The sequence below is a fragment of the Centropristis striata genome, chromosome 5, assembly GCF_030273125.1.
Source record: "Centropristis striata isolate RG_2023a ecotype Rhode Island chromosome 5, C.striata_1.0, whole genome shotgun sequence".
Taxonomy (NCBI): domain Eukaryota; kingdom Metazoa; phylum Chordata; class Actinopteri; order Perciformes; family Serranidae; genus Centropristis; species Centropristis striata.
The window spans coordinates 10,487,969-10,510,148 of record NC_081521.1 but is presented as its reverse complement, the minus strand read 5'-3'; the positions used below and the strand labels follow the sequence as shown (position 1 = coordinate 10,510,148).

The following is a 22,180-nucleotide window of genomic DNA, read 5'->3' as shown; positions in this document are numbered from 1 at the left end:
TCTTTTTTGTGTCTATTTTGGTCATTTTGTGTCTGTTGTTATGTCTTTTTTTAGTTATTTTGTGTCTTTTGTCATTTTGTGTCTTTTTTGTGTCTTTTTTGGTCATTTTGTGTCTGTGGTTGTGTCTTTTTTTTAGTTACTTTGTGTCTTCATTTGTCATTTTGTGTCTTTTTTGGTCATTTTGTGTCCATTGTTGTTGTTTTTTTGTCATTTTGTGTCTGTTGTTGTGTCTTTTTTGGTCATTTTGTGTCTGTTGTTGTGTCTTTTTTTTGTCATTTTGTGTCTTCTGTGTCTCTTATGGTCATTTTGTGTCTATTTTTCTAGTCATTTTGTGTCTTTTTTGGTCATTTTTGTGTCTTTTTTTGACGTCATGATGAAGTGAAATAAATGGTGAAAACTTTTGCCAGTTTAGCTTTTTACTAGAGTAGCTGTGTCACTCTGTTGGTGCTCTTGAAACACTTTTTACCACTCTCAGAGATTATATGAACCCCTGTTCCTTTATCTGTTTCAATCTCCAAGTCTCTCTTTGCGCAATGTATTCAGACAAATCAAATATTTTCTATCATCCACCTACTTGAACGCCCTAAACAGACATATTCCATCTCACCACTCTTCCACTCTTCCACTCTTGGCTCTTCCAATGAACGACACCTGGCTCTGCCACCTGTTGGTCCAAGGCAATCCGAACTCTTTGCGCTTCTTGTTCCCCGCTGGTGGAACCACTACCAGTTCCAACCAGAGCAGGGGCGTCCCTCTCCACCTTTAAAAAAAACCCCTGAAGACCCAGCTCTTCAGAGAGCATCTTCTCTCCTAGCACCACACCACAACTCTACTCCTTAACCATCTGGAGTCCACGTAAGCGCAGGAGCACGACTTCTTCATGAGGTCAAAAAAAGACACAAAAATGATCTAAAAAGACACAAAAAGACTAGAAAAATAGACACAAAATTACCATAAAAGACACAGAAGACACAAAATGACAAAAAAGAGACAAAATTACCAAAAAAAGACACAACAGACACAAAATGACCAAAAAAGACACAACAGACAAAAAAATGACCAAAAACAACACAAAATGACAAAAAAAAGACACAAAATAAAAAAAAAGACACAACAACAGACACAAAATGACCAAAAAAACACAACAACAGACAAAAAAATGACCAAAAACGACACAAAATGCCAAAAAATAGACACAAAATAACTAAAAAAAGACACAACAACAGACACAAAATGACCAAAAAAACACAACAACAGACAAAAAAATGACCAAAAACGACACAAAATGACAAAAAAAGACACAAAATAACTAAAAAAAGACACAACAACAGACACAAAATGACCAAAAAAAACACAACAACAGACAAAAAAAATGACCAAAAATGACACAAAATGACAAAAAAAGACACAAAATAACTAAAAAAAGACACAGCAGACACAAAATGATCAAAAAAAGACACAAAATGACCATAAAAGACACAGAACGAAATAACAAAAACAGACACAAAATAACTAAAAAAAGACACAACACAGACACAAAATGACAAAAAAGAGACAAAATAACTAAAAAAAGACACAACACAGACACAAAATGACAAAAAAGAGACAAAATTACAAAAAAAAAACACAACAGACAAAAAAAGACCCAAAACGACACAAAATGACAAAAAACTGACACAAAATAACTAAAAAAAGACACAACCACAGACACAAAATTACCAAAAAAACCACACACAAAAGACACAAAAAGACATGAAAAGGATTCAAAAATGGACAAAATAGTCCAAGACTCCATAGAGTTAAAGAATCCTCACTAGCACTTATTGATGCACTATACCTTGATTGTTCCCTTTTTTTTCCTGTAAGTCGCGTTGGATAAAAGCGTCTACTAAATGACTAAATGTAAATGGCTAACAGAGGCTGATAGACAGTGCAGACTGTCACACTAGACATGTCAGTGTACATCCTGGTTTTGAGTTGTATTTCCCTCCCTGCAGCCTGAGTACTGGGGGCTCAGTAACGACCTGGCCGGCTGCAGACCGTGTGACTGTGACTTCGGTGGAGCCTTCAACAACAGGTAGAGATTTTCAACATGTTGAATATTTGCTTTTGAAAAAAAGAGATGTCTTCAGCATGTAAAGTTTGCCTCTGTCCCCTACATAAGGTGCATGATGGAGAACGGCCAGTGTGACTGCAGGAGGCATCTGATTGGTCGACAGTGTTCGGAAGTTCAGCCTGGCTATTTCTGTGCTCCGCTGGACTACTACAAATACGAGGCCGAAGATGCCACCGGATCATCTCCTGGTGACTCAGCACTGCCGGTGAGCGCACTACTGTGATTCAGAATTCAGATTTAAAGTCACGATGATTCAGATGTAGCTCCCTCAATTACGGCAAGAGTCATGAGTTCTTAATTGAATACTGGGTACTTTATTCTTATCCAACCCGTGAGAACTAAGTAAAGAAAGGAGAAATAAATAAACAATAACTGATAAAATGGCTGTCATCACAATGCAATCTCCAAGCTACACAAAACATCACAAAATACTGTAAATGTTACTTATATATATATATATATATATATATATATATATATATATATATATATATATATATATATATATATGTATTAAAAACAGGATGCATACAAAACGGCATAGCAAAACACATCGTTTCATTCACATAGTAATTAGGGCGCGAATTGCATTACAGTTCATTCATTCGTTTAAGTGAGGAAGTCTAAATCACAGCAGAAAGCTAGAAAAGGATATAAAAAAACATACCTCGTAGGCTGCTTGTAATTAATGGGGGCTTAATCAATTCAATCTAATCTCTCTTAGCGATGCGGTGTTCTATTATTTAGATGCCATGTGGGAACTTATTGACGAACATTAGTTCCGCTTCAATGCACTTCATATAACAAACAAAAAATGGACAGCCAATAACTTAAAATTAGAATTATAGTGAGAGACAGTTACATCAGATTCATAATAGAGCTCCAGCAAAAGAGGGTAAGCTGCTGCCTTGCAACTCACTGGGGAAAATGTGAAATATAAAAAAAAAAAAAAACACATCTCATAAATGATTTATTTAAATAAAGAGGACCAGTCAACACATTGCTGGCAGTTGACTTTGTCCGGTATATGTCTGTAGAGCATGTCTCTGAAGCACATAAAGCTGCATTCACCAGAGGAAATGGAACAGCAGGACAAGATCTGTGGACCTCTTGTCATGGTTTTTCTATCCTGAACTGTTTCAGCCTTGATACACATTGTAAATTTGGCTTTTTATCAGAGTAGCTGTATCACTCTGTTGGTGCTCTTGAAACACTTTTTACCACTCTCAGACCTTGTTTCCATTTAGCAGTAACATGTGGTCTGAGTGATCTGAACACAAGTGGACAGCTCTCACTGGGTTTTGTCATTTTTATTGTTTGTTTTTTCTTATTTTTTGTAAAGCACTTTGTGTTGCATTTTTATGTATGAAAAGCGCTATATAAATAAAGTTTTGAAGTTTGATTTAATCCGACTATAACTGGACAACTGAAGTGCTGCTAAATGGAAACAAGATCTCAGAGATTACATGAACCTCTGTTTCTTTATCTTTGTCATTCTCCAAGTCCCTTTGCATAATCAGTGCGTTTACATGCACAGTTTAATCAAGCCTTAATTAATGCTTAGAAATCGATTTTGGTGTCTTCTGTCCTTGTCCCAGTTTACATGCAACTGCGAAAATTGAATAACTGACGGGAACGTGTCCTCCTCCTCAACACTGGGTGGAGATATGCGTTAACCTGCATGTCAGCAGGTTAATATGGCGCGCTTTCTGGTTGACCTCAGTTGGACACTTTATGCCGTCGCTACTGACCAGCTACTGCGACAGGCTAATGTGACCGGCTACTGCGACAGGCTAATTTGACCGGCTACTGCGACAGGCTAATGTGACCGGCTACTGCGACAGGCTAATGTGACCGGCTATTGCGACAGGCTAATGTGACCGGCTAATGTGACCGGCTACTGCGTCAGGCTAATTTGACCGGCTACTGCGACAGGCTAATGTGACCGGCTACTGCGACAGGCTAATTTGACCAGCTACTGCGACAGGCTAATGTGACCGGCTACTGCGACAGGCTAATGTGACCAGCTACTGCGACAGGCTAATGTGACCGGCTACTGCAACAGGCTAATTTGACCGGCTATTGCGACAGGCTAATGTGACCGGCTATTGCGACTGGCTTATTCGACCGGCTACTGTGACTGGTTAATTTGACCGACTACTGCGACCGGCTTTCTTGAATGTTTTTGTTCTAACATGTCTACATGCACTTCAGTTGTCCAGTTATAGTCGGATTAAGGCAATAATTCGTTTTTTTTTTCAAGTGTCATGTAAACGTACTGAATGTCTTCTACCTGTCAAACCAGTAAAGGGATATCTAGCTAAAATGAAAGGAGCTGTCTGTCTGTCTGTCTGTCTGTCTGTCCTTCTTGCTTTTCTCATTGACGCACTTGGTGGGTGAGGAGAGACACTGTAACAGGCCTGGTCCTGCTGTCATTAACTCATTCCACCAGTCGACATCAATGTCTCTATTCTCTACCATCTCTGTCTCACATTCTTTCCTGTCTCCTCCACCGCCCTCCACTCCACTCTACTCTGCCCTCTCCACTCCTAAAAGACCCCCTGCCCCCCCTCTACTTACCTATCAGCCCCTGGGGCAAGCTCAGACAGTCCACACTTACAACATCCCTGCTGCAGGAATGTAGGGAAAAAGGCCAGTATTGACTTCAGAATGTGGTGGAAGAAAGGCAACAGGAAAAAAAAACAGTGAGCAACAGGAGATACTTTGACACACGAGGCTGTAGTCTTTAGGAAGTGAACATGACTTGTTGACTTACAGTTTTTCTCGATTGCTAAGACACATTTCTTGAAAGCTGCTCTCCTTTTTCTCTTTTTTGTCATTTTGTGTCTTTTTTAGTAATTTAGTGTTTTTTCAGTCATTTTGTGTCTTTTTTTGTAATATGGTGTCTTTTTTTGGTCATATTGGCCCTCATTTATCAAACGAGCGTACGTCAGAAAGTGTGCGTAAAGTGGGCGTAAGATGATTTCTACGCAAGCCTCGGCATTTATCAATTTGGACGTGAGCGGACGGTACGATCAGATCTCACGTCTGCTCTCAGCTCGTGTACGCAAATCTGAGTCAGCGTGAAGTCCACACGTCTGAGTCTGAGAATTGATCTGAGACTATAGAATCGATGCCTGGAGCTGATAAAACTCTGTGGTGTTTTGATTTTTAATAGTGACAAAGCAAAACATGTTTAGACTACATAATTTATCATTAAAACATAATCCATAAATAAATAAACCCTGCGATCGTGAAATTCTTTAAACAGAATACCAGCCGAGGATATTTAATGTTGTTGTCTTCTGCTGTTTACTGTTATTATTATTATTATTATTATTATTATTATTATCCAGCTCCGACACCGGAGCGTCAGCGTCTCCTTCACCAGCGGTGCTGCCCGAATAGAAACATATCCAATCAGCGCTGCGACACGCTTCTCTGACTAGGACATCATTATTAGTAAATGTAAAGAGGTCAATAATATCTCTCCATCATAATAATAACAATATTCGGATATTATATAGATTATTGGGCTTTATATATCACGATGTAATTACTCAAACCTCGCCGGGAGTTTAATAGTCCGCTACTCTGCTGACAGCCCCACTGATTTCCTTCTTTTTCACTTTTTAAGCTGCCAAACAAAACTAGTTTGTTGTGTTGCAGCTGTTCTAAGTTCTAACTTCTAAGTCCGTGCTCCAAATGTAAAATATTCACTGAACTTGTTTGAGTTTATATATATAAGTACTTTTATTTCATAAACCTCCGTCGCTGCGTATTTCTTTAATATGTCTATATTGTCCCTATTGTTAATTGTAACGGTGCACTTTGCTAATAAAGCTGACTTTAGAGGGTGAAAAAATCCTCTTTTGGGCCGTATTGCGCCCTTCGGTGTCGTAAACTCTGAAGGCGAGTCTTCTGAATCGGGTATATATTAGGGCGTGACATTTAAATTACGCATGTTTCGAGTCGCCACATTTATCAACAGCCGATCATTCTTATGATTAGAGAGATACGATCGTTTGATAAATCACACATGGACCTTGTCGTAAGACGAACTATACACTCAGATCTGCGCTGGTTTCTACGCTCGCTTGATAAATGAGGGCCACTGTGTAAGTCTTTTTTAAGTAATTTAGTTTTTTTACTGTCATTTTGTGTCTTTTTTTGGTCATATTGTGTCTTTTTAGGTAATTTGGTTTTTTTCTGTCATTTTGTGTCTTTTTAAAGTAATTTTGTGTTTTTTTCTGTCATTTTGTGTCTTTTTTCAAGTAATTTTGTGTTTTTTTCAGTCATTTTGTGTCTTTTTTTGGTCATATTGTGTCTTTTTCAAGTAATTTAATTTTTTTTCTGTCATTTTGTGTCTTTTTTTTGTTGTAATTTTGTGTCTTTTTTTTTTTTTGTCATTTTGATACTGGCTCCAGCGGCCCCCAGGTAATTTGAGTTTGAGTTTTTGGCAAGTTGTGTCTAAACAGGTGAAAAGTGCTTATGGTTTTGCCAAAAGAGTGATTGATTCAATCAGTGGGTTGAGGCAACTGAGCATTTGGTTCAGACAATAGGGTTTAGTGTTTTAGCAATTGAGAAAAACTGTAATGCTGGATGGAAATTGAGTGTACACGAAGGGCAGAAAATGGGAACAGAATATGCAGGTTGCAGTGAAAGTGCTTAATTTCTGTACAGAATTCAAGCTTCACAGCTGAAGTGACCCATAAAAACACCAGACAGTGACACAGATACCAACCTGTCACAAGCGATTATTGCCGCGCAGCACACACACTTAATAACACACACAGAAAAACAAAGTCTCAGCCTCACATTCTTTGTTTCTCTCCGTCATGCTTTGGCAAATTCAGCACAGCATGGCTCTCTGTGCTCTGTCATTTTTACTTTTGGAATTAGGATAAAAAAACTGTGGAATGAATTGCCGCTGCACATCAGACAGGCCTCCTCCTCTTCTTAAAACCCACCTCTTCTCGTTGGCTTTTAACACCACGTAGAGTGTTGATTTTATGTTGATTTTATGTTTTTATGATTTTTTGTTTTTATTGTATTCATGCATATTTTATTTTGTGCGGGCAGTACATTTTACATTTTATTTTATTGATTTTTATCCCATTTTTAATGTATTTTATCTTATTGCATCTTACTGTTCTATTGTTTACTACATCTCTTTGTATTGTGTTATGTATTTATTGTTTGTGCAGCACTTTGGAAACCTTGTGTTTGCTAAAATTGTGTTATATAAATAAAGGGGATTGGATTGGATTGGATAAAGCCCAGTCAGTTTGTGCCCTCTGTAAGAAGTGTCTCCTCTCCTCTCCTCTCCTCTCCTCTCCTCTCCTCTCCTCTCCTCTCCTCTCAGGGCAAAGTTCGTCCTCAGGCAGAGACCGACTGTGTTCAGCACCTCAGTAACCAGCTCAGGAGGCACCGCCGTCACCGTCGCATCACCCAGTCAAACTCTCAGCAACATCGGGCAGCACTGAGACGTATCCGCCAGCTTCAACAAACAGTATGATATTTGATTTTAGTGATACTGTTCATTTAATTTGTAATTTGACAAGATATATGCCAAATGGAACCTGGTCTCACAGGAATCCGTGAAATAGCCACGGATTCGCTTAACTCAAAATCCGTGGAATAGCCACGGAATCACTCAAATTTCCGTGAAACTGACACGGATTTCGCTACAATGCAAGTTAATATTTTTTCCTATTGGTTTGTTCCAAGTCACGTGACTTTCAAGGTCCCGGCGGTCAGAACAAAAAACATGGCGGACAGTTCTCTCATTTTTAGTGAAAAAATCTATATTTTGACTTACCAGTAGTTTCTGCATAAAAATTGATTTTTATTACATTTCTAGCGAGAAATATATGTTTTATTTTCTAAATATTCACTCAGTGAATGTACATAATCACTTTGTATGTTGGAATAGCCACGGGATATGACTGTCATTAACTTGCATTGTAACGAAATCCGTGTCAGTTTCACGGAAATTTGAGCGATTCTGTGGCTATTCCACGGATTTTGAGTTAAGCAAATCCGTGGCTATTTCACGGATTCCTGTGAGACCAGGTTGGCCAAATGAGAGCATCTGGAACAGTTTCAGTCCATGTTTCGGGAAAAAAGTGCTCTCACTCATGGCATACTTGCAGGTACAATAGTGACCTAAAAACTATGTAGATTAGTGGTTTCCAACTCTTTTGGCCTGTGACCCGCAAAATATGCCTCATCAGAGGATGTGACCATGTGTGCCATGGGTGTGTTGGATTTGTCTCGTGTGACTGTAAGGACAGTTTTCAGCATGACGAGGTATAAGTACAGGTGCATCTCAATGAATTAGAATATTATAGAAAACTTAATTTATGTCAGTAATTCAATTAAAAAAGTGGAAATAACACATCATATAGATCCATTACACACAGAATGAAACATTTCATGTCTTGATTTATTTAATTTCTTCTAATTATAATGATTATGGCTTACATTTAATGAAGACCTAAAATTCAGTGTCTCAAAAAATGTTTAGTGTAACAAAAGACCAATTTTAAAAAGTATGTTTAATATGTAAATGTTGGCCTCTGACAAGTATGTCTATCTATATGACTCAATACTTGGTTGGGGCTGAAGTACTGGCAATTAACTTTTCCATCATATTCTAATTTATTGAGATGCACCTGTATTAACAAGAAAAAAGAAAAAAAGGCTGAAAAAAATGTTTTTGTTTCATAAGTAATTTCCTGTAACCGTTTTTTCTTTATTACTTTAAGGATCTTGGACCCCTCAAATTTATCTTGGGTACCCTTGAGGTGTCCCGACCTCCAGGTTGGGAACTGCTAATGTAGATAAAACCGTAAAGTACAAGCAGTTTATCCTGTAAGGTTCACTTTAAAAACTTTAGCAACTGAGTTGAATGTAGTATCCATCCTGTGAGTCAATGGAAGCCATTACAGTCAACTATATCTGTAGTTTTAAGGGTTAGGATACAGCTGTGCATGATGATCGTTTCATAATAATAAATTCATGGCCTGTGGATTAACAGTTACAGTACAATCCTTCCAAAAGTTACATCTTTAAAGGTTTGTGGTCATGTGGTAGGCACCACTTGGCAGTTTGAGGGTTATTAGCTGAATTAAATGCTTGGCTGTTAAGTTAATCATGTCATTTCAAACTAGTCAAGCTGAAAAATAGTGGTGGATATGTAGGAGTGTAGGGATATTTGAAGTATTGAATGTTGCTCTTTGTTTGTTAACAAAACATTCAAACCTGGCTCCTCCTTTGCAGTGCGGCAAATGTGAACATAAACCAAAGATTTGAGCTTTGTGTGCTTTGTATTACACCAAGTTATATTTTCGCTTTTTTTCGGCACTGTGGTTACTGTTTTTGTAGCGTTATGTCCAAAGGATGATGCCAAGAAACATCAGAATGCAGTAAAATGAGGAGACAAGAGAAATCATTATTTTTGAGTCTATACATTGATTTTTATAGGAAGATACTGCATTGTATGCCTTAAATGTACAGACTGACGTTCATTTCAATAGCTGGATGCAAGGCACAGAGTCTCCCAGTGGCCAAGCAAGTTAGAGAATGAGAAGATAGGAGAAAAAGGGTGCCCGTGTGAAACTGCATGTGTGTAAAATCAAAATATTGGATTATTAATATCAAGATAATGCAGCTGTTTGAAAATGTACAGTATCTACAGTCTATTTTGGAACCATATCCTTTATAAAAAGAAGTGGATGTAGTCACCGTGTTGGAAAAGTGAAGCCTTAAACCTGCATTATTTCTAATGGCCAGCAGGGGGCGACTCTGGCTGGACAAAGAAGTTTGTATCTATGAGAAAGTCGCAGAATTCTCACTTGATTTATTACCTCAGTAAACATTTTCCTAAAAAGTTCATGGTCTCAATAGTAGTTTCAAGGCTTATTCAGTCACTTTGTAAATTATGTTCCCATTTACAGTAAAATTGACCATAAAGCAGGGTATACTTTAGAAGAATGTCAGGTCAGTAAGGAGAACAGAGATCAGAAGTGTATACTGTATGTAAGTAACAATAGTAAAAGAAGTAATGATAATAATAAAAAAAAACATCTATATATAGTAACAAATACATTTTTGGCAATCTGTCCATCTCTCTCAGCCGGATATGACTCATGTTCATAGAGAGCGCACTCCCAGCCACATGGTGACATGGACAGGACCTGGCTTTGCCCGTGTCAAAGATGGTGCCGGTTTGGTTTTCACTATCGACAACATCCCCTACGCCATGGAGTATGACATCATGATCCGCTACGAACCTGAGGTGTGTGAGCATCCGGACCATGACCGACAAGTTCAGTTCAGTAACACAACAAAGTAAACTCAAAAACAAATACATCCAATGAGAACAATCAAAACAAAAAAAAATAGCAATAGTCAAAACAAAAGCTGTAATGTGAATGCAACATGTCCGAAAAGGAGTAGGATGAAGCATATGCTTACTTAAACATACCCCTTCTCCACTACTCAATTAACACTTTTCTTTTTTTTTTCTTTTTTTTCCCCCTAAACATCATATTTAAATAATACATATTTACACCAAATAATTTTTTTTGAAAATAAATAGATTACATAAAGAGTGATGTAAAACAATTTTTTCCTGATTCATAAAGGACTTCTGAACTTAACCTGTGTGTGTGTGTGTGTGTGTGTGTGTGTGTGTGTAGTCCACAGAGGACTGGGAGGCTATAGTGAGTATTACATCTGTCCTGCTGCCGTCCAGTCTGCGGTGTGGAAACCTCCTACCAACTGAACAGCTCTACACAGTGACTCTGCCTCACCGCAACAGGTACCAAAACTTTTTTAAATGTAAATGTGTAGGTATGTGTGAGGGAGAGGGAGAGAGAGAAAGAGGGGCCAGTATGTTCAAGTAACCGAAGGACTCGTTAAAGTCTCACAGTTGTAGATACAGTAAGGTTTGTGTTGTTTTATTGCACAGGAAGAATTGCATCATTACATTGTTGTCACTTAAACCTGCCCTGGCTTGTATGCTCATTGTGAGTCAAGCCTGTATTTGTACTCTTATTTCACTGTACCCTGCAGGACTTTTTTTTACTATTGATTAATTGATAGGGGGGCAAACATACCAGAGAGCCTGTGTAAGAAACCGCTACAGTGGTATGAAAGGAAGGCAGCAGCTTTGTTTGCTGAAGTTCAGAGTAGGAAAAATAAGAAAACCTGCTGAAGGTAAGCCGAGAACGGTTCAGTCTGCCAGAGAGGTTGGATATCTAACCTCAAATACCTGGTTCACATTCCTTCACTGTTATGGATTGATTCTTTCCCCTATCTTTAAAGGATCAAAGATAATGGAGATAACAGCTTGCCATCAGTAGCCCCTTTCATAGTGCGGTCCCGCAAATGTCCCGCTATATAGCCGGAAAGATCTGTGCCGGCTTTTAACCTTAGGGCATTCATTGTTTATTGTTTATTGAATGGATCCCCATTAGCTGACACCTTGGCGACTGCTAGTCTTCCTGGGGACCCTAAAAAGACATAGAACATGACAAACAAACAACATAAACAAAAATAGTACATACAGGAAAAACAACAACAAGCAAGATTAATACACACATGCAAATCATAATTCATAGTGATCCCACGATGGTGTGATATTCTGCCCTTTCATAGTGCAGTCTGGTGTCGCTGAAGGAGGTGGGAGGAGGCGATAGTGATGTTCTACAGAGCAGCAGCCATGCTCCACAGTAGCACAGTGCTAATAGGCTAACAGTTAGCTCTGTAGCAGTACAGTGTGTCTTTGCTGCAGCAGCATGTGTTCACTAAGCAACTTCCGTTTGTTTACAACAAGCACCGGACACTGTGTGCACAGTTAGCGATGCTGGTTTGTTTACGATCAGAGTCATTGTCAAATTGTCAATAAAACCAAAGCCACACAGCGAGCAGGCTGGTTGGAGCCAGGTGTTCAGGCTCAACAGTCTGCTGAAACGCTCCATACCTCGTGCAGAAGAGGGGAGGGGCCCGGAGATCAGCACAGACCTGCCGCAGCCCATTTTTAATCAGTCACATTTACTTTTGACTCATGTTTTCCCTTTTTCCAAAGCTTGCAATTTACCAACAACAGGATGATAATTAAAATCCTGTAATCACTACAGCGCCTTATTTACCTCATGCTGACCTAATTGCACTGTAGCAAAGTCACCACATCAGGCAGATTACTGCAGATCAGGCTTCATTAAGTGTTAATTATTGTTTATATTCTCGATATTAAGGAGCAAAAAGTAGGATATTGGACAAGAAACAGGCAGATCCTAACACTAAGACTGTTAAGTTTGAATCTACTGAGTCTGCCTTTCAGAGTCTGAACTCATCTGGAACTAAGAGGTCAGGCTCTGCCCGGATCTGGGGGTCCCAGCAGACCGTAGCCTGCCTTCCGTTCTCTTCTGTGGTTGGTCCATCAGCCAAAACCAATTAGCAAAGTGAGCCCTAAACACAGGAGAAGGGGGTGGAAGCCAAACACAGGTAGAGGGTAGATCTGGTTTCCTCTGGTGGAAAGTGGTGGCTTCAGAAATTGACAATAATTCAGATATAGAATATAGAATGACCACAAAAACATCAGACTCAATAGATAACAGTTTCAAGTGTACATGTACTATTTCTGTTCAGTTGGAATTCAGTGATTAACTTTGCAAAACAAAAAGAGAAGTCTTTCATTTTGGGTTTCTGTAGTCATACCAGGTGGCAACCTCGGGGTCTGAGCAGGGAGGCAAACCAGGAAGTGCCTTAAGCTGCATTCTACCGAAAATTTCAGCAGGGGGCGCTAAGTGTGGCTGCTGAAAGATTTCTGTCCATTCATTTTGAAGCAAAATGAGAAAACTTCTCACTTGATTTATTATTTCAGAATTTTTTTCTAGTAAAAAATCTTCTTCAAGACATGTTAATATTTCAAATAATGGCCCCATTTAGAAGAAAATAGAAGATAAAGAATCATATGATTTGGGGCGTGGCTACCTTTGATTGACAGGTCACTAACAAGACGAGCCGAACATGTGGACGAACCTCCACATGTATCAAACTGTGCTTACTCCAGGTTCAGCGCACCTTTCCTTGATACATCCCAACCAGCTGGAACTGAGCGCACATGTACGAGCCACCAACCACGCCCCGGCTTCTCCCCAAAATTAATACACAAATGGCTGGCATGCCTGCTGATTATTGAAAGAACAATGGCAAATACTGCCACTGCACGCAAGGTGGATGTGGTGATTTCTGGGGTGGAGGCAGGAAAAATTTGCTTTTTGTTGCCTCAGATCTGGGATCGGCAACAAGGTGTCACTGTGGCTGTTAACGCAGCCAGATCAGAGACCTGCACCATGGCAGAAATAAACAACGTAAAAGTACTTCAGAAGCGATCAGCAGCACCGGCGACCCGTTGCTCTGTATAATATGTGGTCAGATAGCTTTCCCAAACTTCAGGCTCACCCGCCGCCTATTGCTGTAATTAAATGATATGACAATGTTCTGAGTGTGCTATAGCAATCTAATCAAAGGGAATCTTTTCATGTCCTACTTCATTTATATTGAAAAAAAAGTTAAGTGTAAATATAATGATTATTTGTTGGCCTTGGCACCACCTGTTGGTCTGCAAAAAAGTAATAAAAAGTATTCACATGTTTATTTGAAGTACCACAGATATTCCTTTTATTTTGTAGAAAATTAAAACTGCTTTCAGAATCCATTTTCCGTTCCCACATTTTGTTGACCGACTCTCTTACGTTAGCTTGCCTTGCCCGCGAAAACTTGACGCTTACGGCTTGGCATCACGTAGATCGGAATATACCATTGTGTGAGGGGGTGAAAATTAGCCACTACTGTAAATAATTCACACTAAGGTTTAAAAAAACGCCTACTTTAATCATTACATGTGGATATTTTATAAACAAATATATAATAAATGCAATTTAAAAAAACAGGCCATGTTTAGAGGGATTGTTTGGGATAGTTAAGTGGGCCACTCCAATTGCTTTTGCGGGCCGGAAGTGGCCCGCGGGCCGTAGTTTGGGCACCCCTGGTTTAGATGATCTCTCTCAATGGCACTGAGTTGGTCAGATAACCCGCCACCAGCCCCTGAGCAAGTGGTTTGCGGTTAAGACCAGCAGAGAGTTGGTGCCGCTGTGGAACCAGTTTCCTTGCTGGGAAAATCCACTTTCTATGGCGTTGTTCAATTAGCTTTTTACATTTCTCACCTTTATGGACTAAAATATATATATATATATATATATATATATATATATGTATGTTTATATACATACAGGTTCACAAGGCGAAGGCAGCCTCTCTCTCATCTGTGGTGGTTCTACTGGACCTTTCTGCAGCTTTTGACACTGTGGATCACCAGATCCTCATCTCCACCCTTCACCACCTGGGAGTATCTGGCTCTGCCCTGTCTCTGCTCAAATCCTACCTCAAGGACCGCACCTTCCGTGTAACTTGGAGGGGCTCTGTTTCAGAACCTTGTCCACTCACCACCGGGGTCCCTCAAGGCTCGGTCCTTGGTCCGCTCCTCTTCTTGATTTACACCAACTCCCTTGGCTCCCTCATCCACTCGCATGGCTTCTCCTACCATAGCTATGCCGACGACACCCAGCTAATCTTCTCATTTCCCCAGTCTGAAACACAGGCAGCAGCACGTATCTCTGCGTGTCTGGCCGACATCTCCCAGTGGATGTCCTCGCACCACCTCAAACTCAACCTGGGAAAGACTGAGCTACTCTACCTCCCAGGGAAGGGCTCCCCCACCACTGACCTCCACATCACTGTCCAGAACATAGTGGTTGTCTCCACAGAAACCGCCAAGAACCTTGGCGTGACTCTTGACAACCAACTGTCCCTCTCCACAAACATCACCGCCACCACCAGATCTTGCAGATTCTTGCTGCATAACATCAGGAGAATCCGTCCGTTTCTCACTCAGAAGGCAGCTCAGGTCCTGGTCCAGGCACTGTTCATCTCACGCCTGGACTACTGCAACTCCCTCATGGCAGGTCTGCCTGCCAAAGCCATCCGACCTCTGCAACTCATCCAGAATGCAGCTGCTCGATTGGTCTTCAACCTTCCCAAATTTTCACACACAACACCCCTCCTCCGCTCCCTCCACTGGCTACCTGTGGCTCCGCGGATACGCTTCAAGACTCTAGCTCTGGCGTACTCTGCTGCTAACGGTTCAGGTCCTACTTACATCCAGGACCTTGTCAAACTCTACACCCCTGCCCGTCCTCTCCGCTCTGCATCAGCCAAACAGCTGGCGACTCCCACCCTCCGTGGGTCAACTCGCCTCAAAACCTCCTCCAGACTTTTCTCTATCTTGGCTCCCAAATGGTGGAATGAGCTCCCTATCGACATCAGGACCTCAGACAGCCTGTACATCACCGCAGGCTGAAGACCTATCTCTTCCAACAATACCTTGGTTAAGCCATGGTCACCTAACACATATATATATTTAAAAAAAAAAAAATTGATCTTCTTCTTCTTCTTTTCTATTCTTTTCTTCTTTAACATGTAGTACTCCTGCGATGACAGTTAGCTCTTAAAGTTATGTACTTACTTGATTCCTGTGGTCTATGTCTAGTACCTTCAGGTTGAATGCACTTATTGTAAGTCGCTTTGGACAAAAGCGTCTGCCAAATGACATGTAATGTAATGTAATGTAATGTGTATGTATGTATGTATGAATGTATATATATATATATACAGAAAAGTAAGGGAAAGAGGGAGAGAGAGCGTGGACAATCTTTGACAAATGTATGTATTTAAGTCTTTCTGATTGCGTTATGTTTTTTTCAGATACATCCAGATGCCCAGGCCATTCTGTTTCGAGCCCAGTAATCGTTACGTGGTTGCAATCAGGTTCCAGCGCCATGGGGTCTCACACAGGCATCTGACTGCCTTCATTCTTATCGACTCGGTGAGCTAAATAACCCCTTCAGCCTGACAGTCTCATTATCCACCTCAACGTCAGTTTGAAAGGTAGCAACTTGAGGACACCTGAGTTTTTCATTTTCATGCCACTTCGATCATCTACTACACGTAACCACCTTATCTAGTAATAATTCATATATAAGAGCTAAACCTCCAGAAAATGTGGCTGCATGATGCTTAGGGCTTCACATCATAGTGTCTCCCCCTAGTGGCATGAAAGCGTAAATGCAAATGTTGAATTTACTGAGGCTTGGGATCCGTTTTTAAACAAGTGAATGAAGGTACCTTTAAGGCACCTTTAGAGACATTAAAATTATTTTTTTTCAGCATGAAACAAATTTATTTACCTTTAGTCACTATCATTTCCTGTTTATATAATTTGCATTTCTTGACAAAACCTTGGGAATGTCAAGCAGACAGAATGACCGACACTCATAAAAACATGTCGTAAAAACATAAAAGTCTGTTCTCCAATATATATATATATATATATATATATATATATATATATATATATATATATATATATATATATATATATATATATATATATATATATATATATATATATAGTCCACCTTACTGCATATAAACATGTGGATGAGTGTACAGGTATTTCAAACAATGCATGAACAACTACAAAAAAGCTATGCAGACTCTTTAGCAACTGGGGAATTTGACAGTAATGTATTGTTAAATCAAAATGAAATAAAATATACTCACTTTTATTCTTGTACCAAAAAGTTTAACTTGTTTTTGCAATATGAATGATTTATATGATAAAATATCCATACTTGGGGTCCTTGTAGGGCTGGGCTATATGGACCAAAAGTCATATCCCGATATATTTAGGCTGAATATCGATATACGATATGTATCCCAATATTTTTATCGCAAACTGACAGCAAATGTTCAAAGTCAAGTAGTAGTCAAGTAGTTTTATTGTATTATATTATACTGTATATATGGTAACGCTTCATAATAAGGTCCTTAATAACCAGTGGCGGGCGGTGCATTTCACACTTAGGCCTTCAGTGATTTCCAACTTAGTCAATAAATACCTTTCATTATGCCAGCATTTATAACACCAGGACTGGAGAGTAGTTAGAAACTACTTAAGCACTACTAGGCATTGCATCACCTCAGTTGTTTACAAAATGGGCTATTATCCGGCGCATTTTAAAAATCAACAATACCGCATCAGCAATTAAAACATATCCGATATGCTACTGTCAAAACTTAAAAATAAAAATGGTCTTTAAAATTATCTTTACAAAAAGTTTTATTAAATGAGTCCACAAAGAATATGCAAGCTTTAACAAGATTGTACAATACATTGCAAAATTGCAGTTTAATATCAGAAAGACACTAACAAGACGGCCATACTTTGGCGACAGCGACACAATAAACAAGTCTCTTTGTAAAAAAACTTTTCATGTCAAAACGTGACGTATCAGGACTTTCTGTGACCTGTTGCTTTGAGTACAACCACACAGCTGCGCCAATGCGCCAAATTATTTACATACCGTTAACAGTCCCGGGTGTGACTCTGTTGATCTGCATAGCACTGCCGTGGCTCAAACTAGTAAGTATCCATATCCAATCACAGGACACGTAAATGTCACGTTCAACGTGAGGCCAGCTAGAGGGCCTTACTGACACAACTCGTGATCTGATTGGCTATCGCAACTATCTATCAACTGTATTTGCCCGTTCACTTACAGTGCACAGACGCATTGTTGATTCTGAAGGCAGATTGACACTGACACTGATTGACAATCTGAAGGCAGATTTCATACAGCCTGGCAACATAAGATAGCTGAATTCTGATTGGATAAAAACTCTAACCTAAAAACAACAACACTGGAAGGAGCATAATATGACATGAAGAGAATATGAATACTTTTAGATATTTAGGGAAAGAAAATTAAAAATTAAATTAACCTTTATCATAATTATGATCATGATTTCTGGTTATGTTAGGCCAGCAGAGAAGGCCTTGCTGGCCCTGACGGCCCACCACTGTTAATAACCATTAATTAACAAGAAATAAAGCATTGTTCTCGCTTTAGATCCGGTAGTTGCAAAAAGCATAGTTAAGTTATAGTTAACTTATAATCGACGAGCAATAAAGTATATTTTAATATCAATAAGCAAACAAAATAAGATTAATAAAGGCATGGCAAAGACATAATGGGTGGGTCATGGGTGTTTGTAATGCCATTATTAACACTTATATAAGCTTATAAACACACAATAATGTTAATAAGCATCTTGTAAGGACTTACAAGGGCCTTATTACTTGTTAATTAATGGTTATTACAAGGACCTTAATATAAAGAGTTACCAAATCGTTTATTTAAGTGACATAAATACTGTATAACAACAGGAGTACTTTTTTAAAAAAAAAATCAAAGCTCCATAAAGTGCACATTTAAATAAAAAAATAAAAACATCTTAAATAAAAATAGCCTATGAAATAAAATAGGCCAATCTTTTTCTGAAATAAATAGAAAAGAATAACGAACATTACAAAAGAACTAAATATGATAAACCCTAGTAAGGGCAGCATTTATATATAAAGAAAGAAAAAAATTAAACTATATCGATATATGCAATATAGTCCAATTCCATATCACATTTAATAATATATAGATACATCTTTTTTATCGATATATCGCCCAGCCCTAGGTCCTTGCATGTAGCCTTTCTTGAAGTGCTTTTTTCTTTTCAACCCTTTTTTTTTTTTACCTAAATAGCTGGTTCTGATCCCCAAATACACTGAGCTTCCTGGACTTCAAGGTAACGAGCCGGAGGCAGAGCAGCGGCGGGAGGAGATGATTCGATACATGTGTCTGGATTCCTTTATGATCACGCCCATGCCCGCCCTGGCTGAGATGTGCTCCAAACTCATCTGTAGCATTTCATCCATCATTCACGATGGTGCACTGTGTAAGTAAATACAGAAACATGTTCTGAAGATGTGGGTTCAAGCCCATTGACAGTTCAAATCCTCCGTTGTTTAAAATAATAACTAGGGCCGGGACTCGATTAAAAAAAATAATCTAATTAATTAGAGGCTTTGTAATTAATTAATCGGAATTAATCGCATTTTAATCGCATATAAATATTTGACCTGAGAACAGTGAAAAGTAATTTTTTTCACATGGATTTTTAGTATACCATTGAATAATTGACTAAGCTTAAGCAACAAAAATATTGTTTATTTTTGTTCAAGTCCAACAGACCAGTGCAATTTTTGCCATTAAGTGTAGCAATAGCATATTTAGAAATATAATACATTTCAGAAATCCAGGTAGCCTATAGGTAGGTAGACCTTCTGTTAGCTATAATACTTTAAGTAAAACACAATCCACGCTAGCTACCACAGTAGCCGCTAGCTGCTATATGTTTAGCATTGAGGTGATACTTGAGGCTGGATGTGCTGCGGTGATATGTGAATTCCTTGTTGCATAGCAACACAACCATGCTCTTATGGACGCTTCCATTCGTTGGTTTTTAGTAACTAAATGTCCCTTCATCCACGGGGCCAACCAAAGCGTCTCATCAGCTTCTTCCTTCATGTTCACTGTGGTTTGTTGTTGTCTGAACTCATCAACGCTAGTTGGTGCTCCAGTATAATCGGTCCTCCTGAAACTCATCCAGTGAGAAACGTTCCGCGGTGCAAAAATAAGTGTATATTATATATTACGTAATAATATATAATATTTTCTTTCTTTATGTGTTGCTTCCAGCCTGTCAGTGTGACCCTCAGGGCTCCCTCAGTGGTGAGTGTGACAGAGTGGGAGGTCAGTGTCGTTGTAAGGCGAACGTGATGGGTCGACGCTGTGACCAGTGTGCACCAGGAACCTACGGCTTTGGAGTAAACGGCTGCACTGGTGAGTCTGTTTCCTGATCTTCAGAGTCTATCTCATGATAACTTCAGTTGAGTTGAGGTGCACATAGGGCTGGGCAATATGGACCAAAAGTCATATTCCGATATATTATGGCTGAATATCGATATCCAGATATTTTTATCGCAAAGTGAGAGCAAATGTTCAGTCAAAGTCAAAGCCAAATATGACATGTCACAAGTAGTTATATATATATTTTGATGATTCTGGCTTAGAGATAATGAAAACACATTTTTACATAAGATCCATTAAAAAAGTATATTTAAACACAAATGTCCGGCTTCTGAAAAGTCTGTTCATTTCTATGCATCAATACTTGGTTGGGCTCCTTTTGAATCATGAATTAGTGCATTAATACTTGGTGGCATGGAGGAGATCAGCCTACAGCACCATGTTGCTTTTATCGCAGCCTTCAGCTCATCTGGTGTCTCTCACCTTCCTCTTGACAACAGCCCATAGACTCCTATGGGCTTTAGGTCAGCCCAGTTTTGCGTTTTCATTATCTCTAAGCCATAATCATCAAAATTACAAGAAAAACCTGCTTGAAATATTCCACTCTGTGTGTACTGAAACTATATAATGTATGAGTTTCACTTTATGAAATGATTGACAAAAAATATTGAACTTTTACATGATGTTCAATTTTCTGAGATGTACCTGTACTTTGTGTACCTGGTTGAATAACAGTGAATAACCCTTCATACCTCCTCCCATCCAGCCTGTGACTGCCACTCAGAGGGCTCACTGAGCCACCAGTGTGACCCGGCTACAGGCCAGTGCCAGTGCAGGCAGGGAGCCACTGGGCGCCAGTGTTCAGACTGCCAGTCCGGCCAGTGGGGCTTCCCTAGCTGCAGCCCCTGTCAGTGCAACGGCCACGCTGACCTCTGTGACCCCCACACCGGGGAGTGTAGAGACTGCAGGGACTACACAGCAGGACATATGTGTGAACGGTAAGGATCACTCCATATCACACTTGCAGAACCTGATAATGTAATAAATTCCCGCTAATGTAATGAAGTGCATTTCCCAATAATGTAATACACTTTTTACAAATAATGTAATAAAGTATTACACCAAGCACCTTTAGATTTCAAGAAGCTGTTGAATGCATGCGTTTGTCATGGATACCTCGTTTGTGAAAAACGGATGAACGGGTCGAAGGTCGTGTTCAGACTGCAGGCGATTCTGATTCAAATCAGATTCCTACTCAAATCTGATTTTTAGGGCTGACTGTCCACACTGTTTTTAGCAAGTGTCCAAATCGGATATGGCTCTGTTCAGACTGGGCCACATTATCGACTGATCTGACAGGTTGCTGTAGTAACGCCATCAGAGCGTCTGACGTCATATAATTTTGTATATAATTTTAATCATATATTTTGTCATATCGTCAAGAATATCGTTACTGCAAAAATACCCTGAAATATCCTGATAATCTTTTAGGGTCATATCGCCCAGCCCTAGTATTTTCATGTTATTTTATTTTATTTTTATTTTATTCTTTTTAACTTATTTATCCCCTGTTAATGTGAAGCACTTTGTGACTTCTGTCTGCGAAAGGTGCTATATAAATAAAGTTTACTTACTTACTTACCTACTTACTTACTTACTTACTTACTTACTGACTAAATTACTTACTTACTTACTAACTTACTTACTTACTTGCTTACTTACTAGTTTACTTACTTACTTACTTACTTACTTACTTATTTACTTACTTACTAACTAACTTACTTACTTACTTACTTACTTACTTACTTACTTACTTACTATTTTACTTACTAACTTACTTACTTACTTACTTACTCACTATTTTACTTACTTACTTACTTACTTACTTACTTACTTACTTACTTACTTACTTACTAACTGACTGACTGACTGACTGACTGACTTATTTATTTATATATTTATTTGTTTATTTTTCCATCCATCCATCCATCCCAGCTGTGTGGATGGGTTCTTTGGAAACCCGGTGCTGGGTTCAGGGGAGCACTGTCGGCCCTGCCCCTGCCCTGGAAACCCCGGCTCAGACCACTTTAACGCCCACTCCTGTCAAGCTGACCACACCTCCAACCAGATCATCTGCAACTGCAGACAAGGCTACACTGGTGAGCTATCACACTGCAGTGACATGCAGTTTTTTCTTTTATATCTGTAAATTGTAAACTGTCTGACT

General features: G+C 39.2%; 1 protein-coding gene across 1 annotated transcript in view; it reads left to right on the top strand.

Annotated features, from left to right (window-relative positions):
- Positions 1-22,180, top strand: part of lamb2l (laminin, beta 2-like) — a 99,238-nt gene that overhangs the window by 55,663 nt on the left and 21,395 nt on the right. The window contains exons 13-22 of the mRNA XM_059333102.1: positions 1,998-2,077; positions 2,165-2,321; positions 7,482-7,628; positions 10,257-10,418; positions 10,822-10,943; positions 15,953-16,073; positions 18,847-19,039; positions 19,843-19,986; positions 20,720-20,951; positions 21,949-22,112. Coding sequence (XP_059189085.1) covers positions 1,998-2,077; positions 2,165-2,321; positions 7,482-7,628; positions 10,257-10,418; positions 10,822-10,943; positions 15,953-16,073; positions 18,847-19,039; positions 19,843-19,986; positions 20,720-20,951; positions 21,949-22,112 — 1,522 coding nt within the window. The remainder of the gene's footprint in view (positions 1-1,997; positions 2,078-2,164; positions 2,322-7,481; positions 7,629-10,256; positions 10,419-10,821; positions 10,944-15,952; positions 16,074-18,846; positions 19,040-19,842; positions 19,987-20,719; positions 20,952-21,948; positions 22,113-22,180) is intronic.